The following is a 19391-nucleotide window of genomic DNA, read 5'->3' on the forward strand; positions in this document are numbered from 1 at the left end:
ATAGGAAATGATCTGACAAGAAATTTTCAGTTGTTGATGGTGATTCTAAACTGGGAAGAACAATGGCAAATGAAGGTAATGTAGAGACCCTGCAGGAAGACTTAAATAGACTAGCAGTATGGGCAAAGGTAAATGGCTGCCAGTTTAATGTGAGCAAGTGTAAGGTGATGCACTTTGGGACGACATCGCAAACTGTGTACTATAATGTGCACAGATGAGGCCATTTGGGGTGATTGTGGACAGGGAATTAAAGTTCAGAGGACATACTGCTAAGGTAACCAAAACAGCACATCAGATTACATAGTTGTTGAAGAACACACTAACAAGCAGGGGTTAAGGAAATTATTGTTACCTTTTATAAAGCTTTAATAAGACTGCATCTGGACAAATGTGCATAGAGCTGTATCTGGACTGCTTGATTCCATGGGGATGAAGTGGTGGTGGTGAGGATTCAGAGGCAAGTGACAAAGATGGTAGCAGTTCAATGGAAGAGAATAAATTGACAGTCTGCAGGCTTCAAAAATCAGCTGATAGGTATAAAAGAGGAAACATGATAGAGAAGCATGGGGTTTTATAGGATTAACACTATTTTCAGTACATAGCAAAAAGGAGAGAACAAGAGATCTCCAGTAGAATTTGTGTAAGAGCGTGTGAAGGCGTAAGGACTAGATTTTTTGCTTGAAGGATGGAGAATGGATAGAATAGATTGCCAGAGGTGGTTGTGAGTGCTTCATCAGTGAATGAGTTTAAGGAGAGGTATGATAGGTATTGTGTGAATAATGAATCTCCTGTGATGAATCTTCTCACTCAATGGAGATATCTATACAATAATAATAACAATAATAATAGTTATTGCCATAATAATCACCTAATCTAGACATGCCAAATTGATGGAAATGGATATTTCTACCAACTTGGTATGTTTCTCGCTCTTAAACTCAGCAGAATGAATCATACCAGTCTGGATTAGGTGATTATTAACTGGAGAGAACAAAGCAGAAAACCAGAATTTTTTTAAGATATAAGGAAGTTTGTCATAAACAATTTTTAACATATGAAACAATTACCTGATTCTGATTTCTAACAGTGGTTATTTATGCAAATAATTACTTAGTATATTATTAATAGTAGATATTTTATAACCATTTAAACAGAGGTCAGTTCACATGTGATCGATCATATTAGCATGTTAATATATTCTCATCAGAGCAAATAACATGGGCTTGATAAGGTTATTATAATAACCTTATGGCTAGAAAGAAGGATGATGATTTACATGAACATCTTCGGTGAGAGCATGCTTTCTATAAATGGGAAAACTTAAGGATCTGCCAAGTTAATGTATAAGTTACAAAGTTACAAAACAAGTTGTTGTTTAATAAATTGTGGTAAATCAGTTGTGCTGATAGATGATGTTAATCTTATGAAGAAATTTTCAAAGCTATTATCTGTGCTAGACCAGATGGCAAAAACTTCATCCACAGAATGGTAACCAAACAAGAGGCTGAGGAAATACAGTGATAAAAATCTGTTGTTTAAAATGAATCATATACATATTAGACAGATTTGATGAAATTCAATTAATTCAAAATGACTTAATGGTGAGTTTTGATGTTATGTTGCTGTTTACCAATAGAATGGGAGGTGGCTTGGAAGTTCTGATAAACACCTAGAACAAAAATGATATTAAAGCAACTGATATAACCCCAAGAAAGAACATAATCTTAAAACCCTTTAATCCCTATGTTTCATCAAATTGTAATATTTGATGAATTCATTCTTTTTCTTTTAAGATATATAAGAAGATATAAAATTAATTAATTTTTGTTCTAGGTGTTTATCAGAACTTTCCAGATCCCTCCCTCCCCCCTTCGTATATCTTTACAGGATATCTTTCAACTTTCAAAGATGAAATTTTTCCCTGATTAACTTACAGAATTTGTTCTGCAATCAGGCCTGTTTGGTTACTTCATGTGCAAAGGGAAATATTATCAATAAGCTGGGCAGCACTATTTCATAAATAAAATTTTTACCATCAACATCTCCTAGGACACTTACTAGCAAAACAATAATTTTCAGCTATTTTATTTCTGTATATCAGTCTCAGTGACCTTCTGAGCAAGCTTTTGAATTATGCGGTCATTCAGTAAAATTTTCATAACTCCATATTTAAGTAGGGTAGGCTAGATATCATTTTCCCTAGCTATCTCTTCACATTCCTGGTTTTAGAGAAGCAGCAATAATGATTTGCAAGTCCACCATGTTTTTTATGTGTTAATCACTGCACTATTTGTTTTTAACATTAAATTCAGATTGAGCATTTTAGCCTAAATAAACTAATTTTAGATCTCACAGTTCTAACAAATGATTTGCATATATATTTTGATGTTAGGCATATACAAAAATCTGTGGAAATACTATGTATACCGTATACCAAACCTCACTTCTTATGCAAGTAGAAAGATTTACAATCTAAAAAAAAAAAATTGTCATAATTAAATCTTCATTTAAAAGAGTAAAATTCAACTTACCATTGCTTAATGTTGCTAAGCGAGATTCTTTCCCAATTCCAGACTGAAAGCCCATCCCCAAACCAGATACATGGCCTAATAGTATAATTGAAAATTGAAAAGTAATTTTATTAAAGCAATATCGACAATTTTAGCTTATATATAAAAAATTATCATAGTTATATCATAAAAAAATTTGAAAGACAGCAATCAATATTTCAGCATAGGAAAAGAGGTTTGAAAAAATAATAAATGGGAATATAATTAAAATGAAAAGAGGTAATGTTATAAAGACCTTCAAGTTAGTTAAGGAATTTTACCAGATTAATACAGATCAATTTTATAAAACCCCTTTAATATCTTAAAAGTTTCTATCATGTCCCCTCTTTTCTGGCATCAACTAAACTTTCTACCCCACAAACCCAACCTATCCTCATAAGGAGTATTCCAGAGACCTGTCATCATCTTGGTCACTTGTCTCTGATTCTTTTCAACCACATCCTGGTCTCCAAGAAACCCAGGTGACCAAATCTGTGCACAGTAGTCAAATGTGGCCGAATCATAGCCTTATAAAGAGGGATAATAACTTCCTTATCTTTACTTGTTAGTGTTGTTTTTCAACATCCAAGTAATTCTTGGAGCTATTTTGCCAACTTTTGCAATATGCTCTTTGAACTTTAACTCTTTGATCACTATTATTCCCAAGTCCCTAGCCTCATCAATTGCCTACAAACCAATATCGTCAATATTATTATTTCATGACATTATTTTTCCAAGGTCTGAAGACTCATCAAGGGAGGACATCTACTTTACAGCTCTCTCTCACTACACCGAAAACCTCTACCACCATCATTATCTGTACATCAGCACCATCTACTGTCCACTACCACCACTTGTATTTTTTGTCTGTAAATTGCATGTGTTCTGAAGGGCCGATTTGTCTGTGTGCGGGATGAAAAAACCGAGTTTCTGGGAGAAAATACCATGCTATACTATATGATACACCATATGCAACCTTTTCAACCTGAAATGCATAACTTTACATTTTGCAACATTAAATTACAATCATTATCCTTTGCCCACCAATTTATTTAAATCATCCTGCAGGATATCTACATCACTTTTATCAACTGCTGCTCTCCCCAGTTCTGCATCATCAGCAAACTACTGAATATCCTCTCTTAAATCTTTCTCTATGTCATTGATATACAAATTAAAGAGTAGTGGCCCTAGTACTGACCCCTAAGGTACTCCACTAGTCACCATCATTCTCCTACACTCCACTCCACCACATACTACTCTCTAGTGTCTGTCCATCACCCATCCCCCTCTATCTATGCTACTAGCCTCATATCCATTCCCATCCTCTCCAATTTTTCTAATAGTTTCCATGTGGTATTCTGTCAAATGACTTGGCAAAGTCAAGGCCATCACCTTTATCCAATTCTGCTGTCACTTTATTATAAAATGTGAATAAGTTACTAAGACAGGACCTACCTTTTACAAAGCCATGCTGCCCACTGTAGCATATCTCATCCCTATCCACCCATTGTTGTATTTTACCTTTCGCCAACTTTTCTAACACTTTAACAACCATTCCCCATAAAATAAATAAATAAAAGAGAGTAGTTTGCTATCTCTGTCTTATAGCCACTTTTATGCAATGGTACTATCTTACTCTTTCCACTCCCCTGGAACCATGCCAGAGATGAGACAGATTGAACAACTTATTGAATCTTATTTGCCTCTATCTTATGCCAGATAGCCTCAAATGAACCATCTCCCTCAGACCTAATATCCTCTTTAACTTCTAATTTTGTGGGTTGTAATTCTGCAGCTATCATCAGCAATACTCCACCTTCTATCCTCCCTGAAAGTACAATACCTTTTACATTCTATCCCTGGAACTATATCATTTTCAGTCAACCAGGTCTCAGTGATGCCTATAATTTTTGGCTAAGTTGAGCTTACTGATGCCAAAAACTCCTCACCCTTATTCCTGATACTTCTTGCATTCATGTACATGGATTTCAATGTCCATTTGTACCCATAGTTACCCTTGTGTAATGTCATTACCAATCCATTTATATTGGAGACCTGTGAAATCCCGTTTAGCACTGCATAATCATTACTGTACCCATGCTCATTTATCACAGGGGTGGCCAGCCACATGCTAGATTTCATCCTCCCTAATATCTCTAATGTTCCTGGTTTTGCACCATCACATCTCACTAAACAACACTTTCTCCAACCATCTAACTTCAAAACCATTCAAATGCAGTCTGTCAAGCATACACAAGTCCTTTTGTCCATCCAACTCACTCCATAAATGATTGCAAGTTTTGATATCAGACATGTTGCTGGTTAAATGAGTCTCCCATGATGAGTCTACTGACTCCATAGAAGTTATTGTAATAATAATAACTGAAGACTTGCTTTTGTGTCAACATCATATTAGTAAGTTTACAAAGTTGTACAATTTTGAAAAAACTGATAGAACTGGAATAGTTCCAATATGATATTTATGAATGTTTTTGGAGATGAGTGCAACAGGTAGTGTATTGCTGATATGTGTAATTCAGCTCTGTCTATTTTAAACAAAATATTTTGCACTTAATTACATAAATAAAATAACTGAATGACGTAGCATTATATATTACTATATAAGCAGGGTGGGGGATGAGAAGGGGAACAGAGAGAGAGAGAGAGAGAGAGAGAGAGAGGGAGAGGAAGGAAGCATGGTTAGACAGTCATTCTGATTTTACGTTTGGGCAGTGTGGAAATGCTCTCTTTAATTAACTGCTCAAACCTAAACTCACTCTGATGTAAAAGGTGAGTATTGGATCTGGGGATATTGTGGTCAACATCCACTGTATTCTATGCAAAGCCAAACTATTCAGATTGACATAAGATTTATATATGGGTTATGTATGACATATACTCATGTTCATAGAAACTGCATCACCTGCTATAACCATGTTTTTTTGGTAATTAAATTTAAATGCCTATATGAAAAGGGATAATAACACAATAAATGTCACAAATAATGAAGAAAGTAATATAACATTTTTATTTTTTATTAATATTTGGCTCTTTTTAATACAAGATGACATAATTAGGATATGACAACAAACTTGATAAATTTCCAAATATTGCAAAATGGACTGGAAAGCAATATTTTCACTCAAAAATTAAATACTGGTATCAAAATTTAGTTCAACTAAACATTCAAAGCAAAAATTCACTTTTTGCTGTTTAATACTTTGTGGGTCCTCCTTTTGCCATTATTACAGCTTGGCATCAGTGAGGCATTGACAAAATCAATTTCCTGACTGATGCAACTGTCAATTCATGGTTTCATATCCTTATAATGACTTCTTGGAGCTCCTGAAGAGTCTTCAGCTTCTTGTATATTTCAGTCTCCATTTGGTACCAAACTTTCAATGGGGGTTGAGCATTGGGCTGTTTCCTGGCCACAGTAGTTGCTGAATTGAGTTAACCTGCATTAATCTGAACTAACCTGCAACAAAAACTAAAACTTTTTTAAGTACTAAACTCAATTCGTATGTACATTTTAGGGTTATGATAGCATTACTCACACTCTTTGCCTTCATCTTTCAGGATGAAGTCATCCTGAAAAATGAAGTCCATTGTTATGGTAAACTGGTCTCTGATAGTAGGCAGCAATTCTTCTAAAATGGTACACTTGTGCATTCAATGAACCTTTTGTGAAATGCAAGCAACTAATACCATGATATGATTTGCAGTCCCAGATCATCTGACTGGCTGAGAATTTGACTGTTGATACCAGACAGTTGGGTTGATTTTTTCCCTGATCATCTTCAAACTGTCTGTCTTCCATCAGCACCCTGCAAAATAATAATTTTGCAGGGTGCTGATGAAGAAAAAAATTTTTTCTGATGAAGAAAAAAAGAATTTTTTCTCATCAGAAAAAATTATTTTTTTCTGCTGATCAAAGGTCCATTTGGCATGTTCTTTGCACCAATTTAACAGAGCCAATCTCATTTTTTTTGGTTAACAAGAGTTTCTTTTTAGGGTGCCTGGCTACAGCCCCTGTTGAATGAGTCTTCCTGACGATTACAGAGCTTTCCCCAATTCCTGTTTGTTCTTTCTAGTCCAATTTTGGTTCTCCGGATGATGCATAGTAATTTTTGAGGCAGAGCCACTTTAGAACTTGATCTTGGCATGGTGTAGATAGTGGTTTTCTTCCTGTCCCCATCTTCCTTTCAGCAGATCCTGTTTCCTGTAGTCAATCTACCACAGTAGATTGAGTAGATTGATATAAGATTCATGTTCTTGTAGTCATTTTTCAACTAAACATCCTGTTTGTCTAAAGTATGAGGTATGAGCAGAAGCAATTACATTGAACCTGGTAAACACCATGGAGGGGCAGACCATTTATCTTTCAAATCTTTTTGTTGATAGGGAGGAATGTAGAGACTAAACTGTAGTTTAATCATTTGCTGTATTTGCTCTGTGCTCCATTTGTTCAATAGAGCACATTATCTGTTCCAAATCCAAAAATCTCCAACAAGAAATTGGCACCATCCAATGCATCACACTACAGAATGGCTGCACCTAAAGGAGGAGTAAATACATCCTGGCCACTTACAAGCCTATGTGACGAGCTGCTATCCCATACATCATGGGCATCTTGGAGGCAACTGCGAACATTCTGAAAAGGTACAGTTAAGGTTCTACATTCTGCCCTATCAACAAAATCTCCTCCTGGTTACCATCAATGAAAGATAAACAGTCCCTTTCTCCCTCCCTGATGTTTACCAGGTTCAATGTAATTGCCTCCACTCATACTTAGGACAAAAAGCAACTACAAGAATACCAATCTCATATCAATAACAATAAACCTGAAAATTCTGCCTAGCACAGCAAGGAGGGGGACACAGATACCACAATATCTTTTGGTCCAATACTTGCCTTTGACATCAGCGCTGGTTTATTTTTGAGTGGTAATTTAAAAAGAGCACTGAAGCACTTCTATACTATCCAAACTTATATCAGAATAACTGTCAATTCGTTGCCAAGATTTAGGAGTCTTATCTTCATAAATAGCAAGGAATGGAATATTCCTTCCCTGCTTTTAAATATACAATGCTATGATATTCAATCATTTTATTTATTTAATTTTTGTTCTTTTATATTGTGACCACTTGTATAGTGGCACTCTGGCACATGGCTCAGCTCTATAAATAGGATTAACTCCACTTTGTGTTATGCTGATGAACTGATGATGGCCTGTTAATTTCTGGGTGAAAATATTTGCAATAATAAAATTATTTTTCTTGATTCCTGTGAATTGTAGAGCCTCAATACCCAGTCGATATAGATGAAGCCCTTTGGTCGGAAACACCTGGTTTGAGGAACCTTTATCTGGTCTCTTTCAAGTAAAGGTGAGTTAGCTGGTCTCATACAGGGGTGGAGGGTTTTTCCACCCAAAAACTTGGGTTTTTCGTCCCTCAAAAGAGGCAAACCAGGCCCATACACATGCATCTACAGACATAAGACAATCCTGGAATAAATATTAACCACCCTATTCTTCCCTAAAAACCTGAAGGAACTATCAAAATAGAATATAAGCATCGAAGAATATTCGTGCAAATTAAAGTATGAGATGGTACTATCAACATAAGAAGCCTGAATGGCAAAGAAATGGAGCAAGCTGAGGAATTAGATAAGTACCAGATTGACATAATAGGGGTGACTGAAACAAAAACGACAAAAACTGGTGAGATATTTCTGAGCAATAATTACAAAATTTTTATCTTCTATTTTTATCTAATTACAAAATTCATTATCTATATGGATCACATTATGAAGGAAAGTGGTATTAAACATGATATCAAAATTGGAGAAGTTAATGTCAGCTCTTTGCATTATGAGGATGATGTTATACTTCTAAATAAATCCGCTACAAGTCTGCAAGATTCCCTGACAAATTGAATAACTGTTGTAATAGATATGGTGTGAAGGTCTGCAATAACAAGACAAAGATAATGAAAATGGGCAGAATCATTGAAAATGTCAACTGCATTATGAATGGAGAACCTGTGGAACAAGTAAAACATTTCAGCTACTTAGGCACGATTTTCAGTGAAGATGGTAAATTAAATATAGAAATAGACAACAGAATCAGCAAAGCTGATTTGGTGGGAAGTCAATTGAATAAATTCATATGGAATAAGAAAGAAATTAGTCAGAACACTAAATTAGCTGTATACATGACAATGTTCAAACCAGTTTTAACTTATGGATCTGAGAGCTGGGTCAGAAGTAAAACACTTGACCAAAGACTAGAGACTGCAGATATGAGAGTCCTGAGAAAAATTAGAGGCGTGAACAGATGACATCAATGGCAATAACATATTAAAAACGAGGATACTAGGAAAGAACTTGACATTGTCAGCATCCAGGAATGGGTTAGCAGAGCTAATCTCAGGTGGTATGGTCACTTAAACAGAATGGACAAGGAAAGTTTAGCAAAACAAGTGTTCTCCGCAAGGCTTGCAGGAAAATGACCCAGAGGAAGACCAAGATATAGGTGGGTTGATATGGTAAAGTGCCTGAGACGATAGAAATATAAGATCTGATAATGTTGGAGTCTTGACAAGTAACAGACTGATTTTGGAGGAAAATTGTAGATAGAAAGTTAGTAATGATGTAAATTTTTCATGTAGTACTATCATATCCTGTACACCCCCTTGAGGGTTCATGTCAGGAATTTGATGATGATGATTAACCAGAGAAATTAGAAAACTAGTTAAAGGAGACAGGAATAACTGGTTAGAAGAAAAATGCAAATGTCAGAGAAGCTATCAAAAGAAAATAATCTCCATGGATTGCATAAACAAATAGAACAAATTAGTAAGACACAGGCAAAATGATAATGATCAAAAACAAAGAGGGGCAACTAACTGAAACTAAAAAAAAAGAATGGCCAGAAGGAAAGAATACTTTAGAGATTTATATAATAAAAACAGCTCTCAAGATAATATTATTGAAGGAACTGAAATGGAAGAGGAAACAAATATCTTTACCAAAGTAACAATAGCACACAGCACAAATAAACTTAAAACTGGGAAAGCACCTGGTATTGATCAGACACACACAGAATTCTTGAAATTTTTTTTTTTAATAATAATCTTTTTAATGGATAGAACCATTAAAAACATTATTTGAAAGGATCTACAAAAATGAAGGAATGCTTACTAATTGGACCAAATCCGTTATTATTATTATTCGTGACAACTACAAGGAGTCCGAAGACTCACCGTGGGAGGACACCAACTGTACAATCCTTATATACAAACAATATATAGTTATAACTCCTATATACAAAAAAAAAAAAAAAAACGGAGATAAAACAGAATGCAATAATTACAGTGGCATTAGCTTCCCCAGTATTCCACATAAGGTTTTTACGAAAGTACTCCACAAACAAATTAAGCCATATATAGAACTAGCATTAGGAGAAGAACAAGTAGGTTTCAGACCAGGATGAAGCACAATTGATCAATTATTTACCTTAAGACAACTAATGGAAAAGATGCTAGAGTATAACCAAAGTTTCTATATAAATTTCATAGACTTTTACCAGACATTTGATTCAATCCATAGAAGAGAACTATGGGAAACTATGAAAGAATTTCGAATTCCCAACAAAACTATAAGAATCTATACGAGAAATCTGAAAGTGCAGTACGAATGGAGGACACGTTAAACAACTGGTTATACACAGAGAGTGGAATAAGACAGGGATGTGTCAGAATGGCCAAGTGGTCTAAAGCACCAGACTTAAGAGATCTGGTACTCGGAAGAGGGTGTGGGTTCGAACTCCACTTCTGACAAAATTTTTACAGGCCAGGAGAGAGTGACTAGTATGGTAAGGAAGGTGAAACTGGAATATGAGAAGAGACTGGCCCAAAGATCTAAACATAATCGTAGGGAATTTTTTTAGCTATGTGGCCAGTAGGAGGAGAAATGATTGTGGGATAGAAATGGGAATAGAGAGACTGATGCAGAGGACATAGTGGAATTGTTCAATGAACACTTTATTGGAGTATTTCATCCTGGAGAAGTAAATTTTAATACTAGAAGGATAGAGCAGGTGCGAGGTTTAGAGGTGCAGGAGGAGAGTGTGTTCCAAATACTGAGTACTCTGGATGTCAGTAAAGCTGTGGGACTGGATGGTATTTCACCACAAGTTTTGAGAGAATGTGCTAAACAACTGACAGCTCCTTTGACCTGGCTTTTCAATGAAAGTCTGGCTATGGGAAAGGTGCCCAGGGAATGGAAGGAAGGTAAGATAGTGCCATTGCATAAGGGCAGTAGCAGACTGGAAGTGTCTAATTATAGGCCAGTTACTCCTCCTGCACCTCTAAACCTCGCACCTGCTCTATCCTTCTAGTATTAAAATTTACTCCTCCAGGATGAAATACTTCAATAAAGTGTCATCAGTATTTGTTAAGATCTTGGAGAAATTAGTGAGGGACCATATACAGCATTGGGCAGATGAGAGTAATGTTATCTGTGAGAGTCAACATGGATTTGTTAAGGGATGCTCTTGTTTTAGTAATATGCTAGCCTTTTATAATAAAGTTACAAGAGCTGTAGATGAGGGAAAGGCATATACTCCATTTTCTTGGATTTAGAGAAGGCATGATAGGGTGCCACATGATAAGCTGATATTTAAGTTGCAGCACATGGGTTTGGATGTCAGGTTGGTCAACTGGATTCAGGATTGTGTTAAGTCAGTGTGAAACAAAATATTAAAGAAAATTACGTTTCACTCGGACTTAACATAGTTCTCACTCTATTGGAAGAAATAATGAATTTTCAGAAATGAATAGGCACTTGTATAGCAATCTTAATTTAGTCTTATGTCCTTTATATTATATTGGATTGTGAAATTTTATTATGTATGTCTACTTAGTCTCAAATACTATGTAAGTACCTGACAATTGCTGGGAGAGAAATAATATTGAAAAATGCAAAATAGCCGACTTCAGAAACACCTAATACTATGTACAGGCATATCTGTTAGTAAGCACGATGCCCCCCCCCCCCCCAACTTCCACATGATGACGTAGATGTCGATGACGAAAGTAAAAGGAGTGGCGTGGCGTTTAAAAAGGTATGTAATGCTGGAGACAAGGCTTTTTAGACGTTTTCCTGCTGCTGTGTTCCTGTGCCCTCGTAGGTCTGGCTGGTGTGGAGCCTCCACGTGGTTTTCCTTTGTTCAAGGAGATATCAGAAGAATAATTAGGAAGCCTGCCAGTCGTAAACTAGCCCAGCAGACTATATTTGTGGAAGACTACAGAAATATCTAACTATGAAGTACAGAGGGAATCCATAGTGAACATCATGAGAATGGGTGAAGTAAAGAAGTCGTAGATGGCAGATATCCGAAGAGATAAGGAAGCGGCTAAAGTAACATACCAGCAATTGGTAAGCTGCAAAATTTTATATCTTCTATCTAGTGGAAATGATTAGGAAGATTTTATTGCAATGTGCTACGAGAGACTCTTAGGACAGTATACTGATAGATTGAGAATGAAACAGAATATTGTACGTAAAGTTTATGTGGCAGATAGAATCTAGAATTTACTGCTAAAATTAAGAGATTCAGAAAGTTGTTTCATGAATTAACCTTGAGAGAGAGATTTACTAGAGTTCTTAATTAAGTCTGTTATATATATATATATTGAACAGGATTGTCAGAGAAAATTGAAAATAGATTTTGATTCATATTGAGAATGGAATTGATTAACTAGAGTAGTACAACGAGACCAAGTGTATTAAATGTTATTAAATATGTTTCTCAGATTGAGAATTATAGAAAGGATAAAGTAATTGTGGGGTGCTTAAGGGTCAAAGCTGTATAACTGAGAGGAGACCTCTGCATAGCCTTTAAAGGAATGCGGAGAACCGACCAGGGCTTCTGATCTAATATCCAATCCTCACCTTCTCGTGATGCGCCCTGTTGGGTATCTACTTGGATACTGAACGAACGAGGATGGCAATTTGGGATTTAGCCGACCAAACTGTATTCTTATTAGTTAAACCAAAATAAAAAATGATGGTGCAACATGACAAAATTTCATGCCGGCTGGGGCATCGCCCAGTTAAACAAAGCCCCCATTGTTTTTGCCAGGAAACCAGGGCTAACAGCGAAAAGTCAGCTACTGGAACAAATCTGAAAACAAACCCGAACTCAACATCACCAGAGTTAAAGATCGGTACTATCAACATAAGAAGCCTGAATGGCAAAGAAATGGAGCTAGCTGAGGAATTAGATAAGTACAAGATCGACATAATAGGGGTGACTTAAACAAAAAAGACCAAAACTGGTGAGATCTTTCTGAGCAATCAATACAAATTGTTATATTCAGGCAATGACAATCAAGGAAAAGAAGGAGTAGCCATAGTATTCAACACAAAATACGAGGCTAATCTTCTTGAATGGCAGTCAGTCTCAAGTAGAGTAATGTGGGCAAATATGAGAATGGGGAACTGGACAATGAGACTTATTTGTGCCTATGGTCCCACAGAAGGTTCTACTAAGGTAGAAGTGCAGGAATTTTTTGAGGCATTAGAAAAAGCAACTGACACAATGAAAAAGGAAAAGTTGGTCCTTGTTGGGGATCTAAATAGCAGAGTAGGAAATGATTGTGAGACATACAAAAATATTTTGGGAAAATTTGGAGAAAAGAGCAAAGCTAATAATAATGGCAAATATCTGTTGGATTTCTGCTCAGGACAAGGACTGGTTATTACTAACACCATGTTCCAACATAAAAATGTGCACAAATTCACACGGAGAGAAGAGGCAAGGAATAAGAAAAGTCTCATTGACTATGTTATTGTTGATAGTGATGTTTTCTCCCTGGTGCAGGACACCAGAGTGTACAGAGGTTTTGAAATTGGAAGTGATCACTATTTAGTCTTGAGCAGGATAAAATTGAATTTCATATTGAAAAGAATAACATGTAAGAAAGTTTTAAAGTGAATAAAAGTTGAGCAGCTCTCAGATGTGAACTGTAGACTAAAATACACAAAGATTATTGAAAAAAAAAATGAAAGAGTTTGAGAACAGAAATCAAACCTTGGAGATTCAGTGGCAAACTCTGAAGAAAACATTGATTGATTCTGCTAGAGAGGCATGTGGTGAGGTTGTGTGCAAGGATAAAAAAAAGTAGAACTCCCTGGTGGACACAGGAAGTTAAAGAGGCAGTGAAGGAAAAGAAGAAAGCATATCAAAAGTTCCTGTCAAATAAGTCAGCTTGTGCTCTTAGAGAATATAGAGACAAATGCAAGAATGCTAAACACTTTTTTACTGTGTAAAACTAGCTAAACACTGTTTAGCTAGTTTTATACAGTGTTTAGAGAATATAGAGACAAATGCAAGAATGCTAAACACTGTGTAAAACTAGCTAAACACTGTTTAGCTAGTTTTATACAGTGTTTAGAGAATATAGAGAGAAATGCAAGAATGCTAAACACTGTGTAAAACTAGCTAAACACTGTTTAGCTAGTTTTACACAGTGTTTAGCATTCTTGCATTTGTCTCTATATTCTCTAAGAGCAAAAGCTGACTTATTTGACAGGAACTTTTGATATGCCTTCTTCTTTTCCTTCACTGCCTCTTTAACTTCCTGTGTCAACCAGGGAGTTCTGCTTTTTTTTATCCTTGCAGACAACCTCACCACATGCCTCTCTGGCAGAATCAATCAATGTTTTCTTCAGAGTTTACCACTGAATCTCCAAGGTTTGATTCCTGTTCTCAAACTCTTTCATTTTTTCTTCAATAATCTTAGTGTATTTTAGTCTACAGTTCAGATCTGAGAGTTGCTCAACTTTTATTCGCTTAAAACTTTCTTATATGTTTTTCTTTTCAATATGAAATTCAATTTTATCTTGATCAAGACTAAATAGTGATCACTTCCAATTTCAAATTCACCAGGGAGAAAACATCACTATCAACAATAACATAGTCAATGAGACTTTTCTTATTCCTTGCCTCTTCTCTCCATGTGAATTTGTGCACATTTTTATGTTGGAACATGGTGTTAGTAATAACCAGTCCATGTCCTGAGCAGAAATCCAACAGATATTTGCCATTATTACTAGCTTTGCTCTTTTCTCCAAATTTTCCCAAAATATTTTTGTATGTCTCACAATCATTTCCTACTCTGCTATTTAGATCCCCAACAAGGACCAACTTTTCATTTTTCATTGTGTCAGTTGCTTTTTCTAAAGCCTCAAAAAATTCCTGCACTTCTACCTTAGTAGAACCTTCTGTGGGACCATAGGCACAAATAAGTCTCATTGTCCAGTTCCCCATTCTCATATTTGCCCACATTACTCTACTTGAGACTGACTGCCATTCAAGAAGATTAGCCTCGTATTTAGTGTTGAATACTATGGCTACTCCTTCTTTTCCTTGATTGTCATTGCCTGAATATAACATTTTGTGTTTATTGTAAAAGGAGTAAGAAATGATAAAGGTGACATAAAAACAGGAGAAAAAGATATCCTTGAAGTATGGAGTAATTACTTTGAAAAACTGCTAAATGAAACAAGGAGTGATGACAGCACAGTGGTAAAAAACACTGACCAGGCATGCAGTCAGGAATAGACATCGATACTTGAAGTAGAAAAAGCCATCAAAGGCTTGAAATGTGGAAAGGCAGGCAGGAGTAGATGATATTTGACCAGAAATGCTGAAGTATGGTGGTATAAGAGTCTTACAGTGGCTGCACTGCATAGTTCAGAAAGCCTGGAGAGGGACGAATTCCTGATTATTGGAGTAGAGCTCTCATAGTACCCATATATAAAAAGGGAAATAAAACTGAATGTGAAATTACAGAGGTATTTCCCTAGTGAGTGGTCCTGGCAAGATCTATGCAAGTATACTTAAGAAACGGTTGAGAAGAATTGTGGAAGAAAAGCTTGGTGAAGAACAAGCTGGATTCAGGCCAAATAGAAGCTGTAAGGTTCAGATCTTCACTTTACGACAAATAGTCGAGAAAGCATGGGAATATAACAAAGATCTCTATTTAAGTTTTGTCGATTTGGAAAAGGCATATGACAAGGTGCCAAGAGAGAAGCTATTCAATACATTGCAGTTATATGGTGTCAATGAGGCATTACATCAAGCAATACTTAGTCTTTATTTGAGTTGTAAGTCAGCAGTTAGAACTGAAGGAAGTACAGGAAGATGGTTTAATGTTAAATCTGGTGTGAGACAAGGATGTACATTATCCCCTCTGTTATTCATTATCTATATGGATCACATTATGAAGGAAAGTGGTATTAAACATGATATCAAAATTGAAGCAGCTCTTTGCTTTATGCAGATGATGTTATACTTCTAAATAAATTTGCTACAAGTCTGCAAGATTCTCTGACTAAATTGAATAGCTGTTGTAATAGATATGGTATGAAGGTCAGCAATAAAAAGCCAAAGACAATGAAAATAGTCAGAATCATTGAAAATGTCAACTGTGTTGTGAATGTAGAACCTGTGGAACAAGTAAAAATTTCAGCTACTTAGGCACGATTTTTACTGAAGATGGTAAATTAAATATAGAAATAGACAACAGAATCAGCAAAGCTGGTATGGTGGGAAGTCAATTGAATAAATTCATATGGAATAAGAGAGAAATTAGTCGGAACGCTAAATTAGCTGTATACAAGACAGTATTCAAACCAGTTTTAACTTATGGATCTGAGAGATGGGTCAGAAGTAAAACACTTGACCAAAGACTAGAGACCAGAGATATGAGAGTCGTGAGAAAGATTATAGGCATGAACAGATGGCATCAATGGCAATATCATATTAAAAACGAGGATATTAGGAAAGAACATGACATTGTCAGCATCGAGGAATACGTTAGCAGAGCTAATCTCAGGTGGTATGGTCACTTAAACAGAATCGGTGAGGAAAGAATAGCAAATGAAGTGTTCTCTGCCAGGTTGGCAGCAAAACGACCAAGAGGAAGACCAAGATATAGGTGGATTGATACGGTACAAAGTGCCTTAGACGATAGAAATATAAGATCTGATAATGTTGGAGTCTTGACAAGTAACAGACTGATTTGGAGGAAAATTGTAGATAGGAAGTTAGTAATGATGTAGTTTTTTTCACGTAGTACCATCATATCCTGTACACCCCTTGAGGGTACATGGCAAGAATTTGATGATGATGATAAAGTAATTGTATATATGAGTGCTAATTCTCTACCTAGCTTTGATTGTTTGATTGACTCAGTTTGATAACGTGTATTATATGTATTTTCTTGAAATTAAATGTTTTGTTTAAATATAAATTTTGTATTCCCTGAACTTAGAACCTATTGCACTTGCTCATAAAATTTAGCAAACCTAAGAAGGTAGGGAGAATAGATAATATTGGGTCATGACTGCAAGTTGGAAAATATATAGTTTATAAGAGTGAATGCTGACTGTATTCTAACTCCTTGGTCATACAAGTTTAGTATAATCTAGGATTCAGGGTGGTGCAGCAAAAATAAATAAATTTCTCTGAATTTGAATAAGGAGTTAGAACCAGTGCTGAGACAAAGAAATAGGCATCCGCCATTTGCATTTTCTTTGTCTCACAAACCAACAGCTTCATTCTTGTCAAGGATTCGGCCTGAGTTAAGTTAAGTGAGATAGAAGTTTAAAGTAAACATTAAATAAGTAAAAGGAGAGAAAATATAGGAATTATTGAGAGAAAGGTAGAATAAAGTAATATATACATATAAGAGATAAAAGAGGGCCCAAAACATAAGAGAGTTGCCACAACAATTGGCTGTCCGATAGGTATCAGAGAGTTGTGTATGGTGGGGCAGTTTCAAGGAGGCAGAAGGTTAGAAGTGGGGTCCCACAGGGCTCAGTACCGGGACCTATATTATCATCATCAAATTCCTGCCATATACCCTCAAGGGGTGTACAGGATATGACAGTACTACATGAAAAATTTACATCATTACTAACTTCCTATTTACAATTTTCCTCCAAAATCAGTCTGTTACTTGTCAAGACTCCAACATTATCAGATCTTATATTTCTATCGTCTAAGGCACTTTACCATATGAACCCACCTATATCTTGGTCTTCCTCTGGGTATTTTCCTGCCAACCTTGCGGAGAACACTTGTTTTGCTAAACTTTCCTTGTCCATTCTGTTTAAGTGACCATACCATCTGAGATTAGCTCTGCTAACCCATTCCTGGATGCTGACAATGTCAAGTTCTTTCCTAGTATCCTCGTTTTTAATATGATATTGCCATTGATGTCATCTGTTCATGCCTCTAATTTTTCTCAGGACTCTCATATCTGCGGTCTCTAGTCTTTGGTGAAGTGTTTTACTTCTGACCCAGCTCTCAGATCCATAAGTTAAAACTGGTTTGAACACTGTCTTGTATACAGCTAATTTAGTGTTCTGACTAGTTTCTCTCTTATTCCATATGAATTTATTCAACTGACTTCCTACTGTACTAGTTTTCTTGATTCTGTTGTCTATTTCCATATTTAATTTACCATTCTCACTAAAAATCATGCCTAAGTAGCTGAAATGTTTTACTTGTTCCATAGGTTCTCCGTTCACAATGCAGTTGACATTTTCGACGATTCTGTCTATTTTCATTGTCTTCATCTTTTTATTGCAGACCTTCACACCATATCTATTACAACAGTTATTCAATTTAGTCAGGGAATCTTGTAGACTTGTAGCAGATTTATTTACAAGTATAACATCATCCGCATAAAGTAAAGAGCTGACATTAACATCTCCAATTTTGATATCATGTTTAATACCACTTTCCTTCATAATGTGATAAATATAGATAATGAATAACAGAAGGGATAATGTACATCCTTGTCTCACACCAGATTTAACATTAAACCATCTCGCTGTACTTCCTTCTATTCTAACTGCTGACTTACAACTCAAATAAAGACTAAGTATTGCTTGATATAATGTCCTATTGACACCATATAACCGTAACGTATTGAATAGCTTCTCTCTTGGCGCCTTGTCATATGCCTTTTCCAGATCGACAAAACTCAAATATAGATCTTTGTTTTATTCCTATGCTTTCTCAACTATCTGTCGTAAATTAAGTAAAGGGGATAATAAATCACTCATTATCTGTCGTAAAGTGAAAATCTGAACCTGACAGCCTCTATTTGGCCTGAATCCAGCTTGTTCTTCACCAAGCTTCTCTTCCACAATCCTTCTCAACCGTTTCTCAAGTATACTTGCAGATATCTTACCAGGAACACTCAGTAATGAAATGCCTCTGTAAATGTTACCGTCGGAATCGAATGCATAATGGTGGAAGACAAAGCGAAGCTAAGTTTTCATTACTATATTTAGTCATATTTCATTTTATTTAATTATATTTAGTGTATTAAATGTTTTGTTTTGCTTGTAATTGTTTGTACTTTTTTCTTATTTATTTAATGGAATTTATTAATTGAATAATTAACGATTACGCTACTCAGCAGTAAGGAATGTTGCCGGATTCAGCTGCAGTCGCAAGTGCCGTATCGCCAAGTCCTCCACCATTTAAGAACTCTATTATAAGCAATATCATAAGGGACTTTGTGGCATGCAGTACTTGCAGCATGTATGCGTCTCAGGAATTGGATATGTGGCTTGTAAAAGAGAGCAGAGAGCATATGTGTGCAAAATGCAGGCAGTGGGAGGAAATAAGTGCATTAGAATATCAATATCCAACCTTGTTGCTCCAGGAACAGGAAATGAATCTAGGAAGACAAGCAGTGTAATAGGAGAGAATGAAAAAAATATATATATGAATGAGAAAATAATAGTTGA

The 19391-nt window shown here is 35.8% G+C and overlaps 1 protein-coding gene across 2 annotated transcripts in view; it reads right to left on the bottom strand.

Annotated features, from left to right (window-relative positions):
- Brf (Brf RNA polymerase III subunit) overlaps positions 1-19391 on the bottom strand; it is a 375147-nt gene that overhangs the window by 320072 nt on the left and 35684 nt on the right. For both annotated transcript variants that reach the window (XM_090407063.1, XM_090407062.1), the window contains exon 3: positions 2532-2606. In XM_090407063.1, coding sequence (XP_090263189.1) covers positions 2532-2606 — 75 coding nt within the window. The remainder of the gene's footprint in view (positions 1-2531; positions 2607-19391) is intronic.

The sequence above is a fragment of the Typopeltis vanoorti genome, chromosome 17 (assembly GCF_054136105.1).
Source record: "Typopeltis vanoorti isolate ZY-2024b chromosome 17, IOZ_Tvanoo_1.0, whole genome shotgun sequence".
NCBI classification, from domain to species: domain Eukaryota; kingdom Metazoa; phylum Arthropoda; class Arachnida; order Uropygi; family Thelyphonidae; genus Typopeltis; species Typopeltis vanoorti.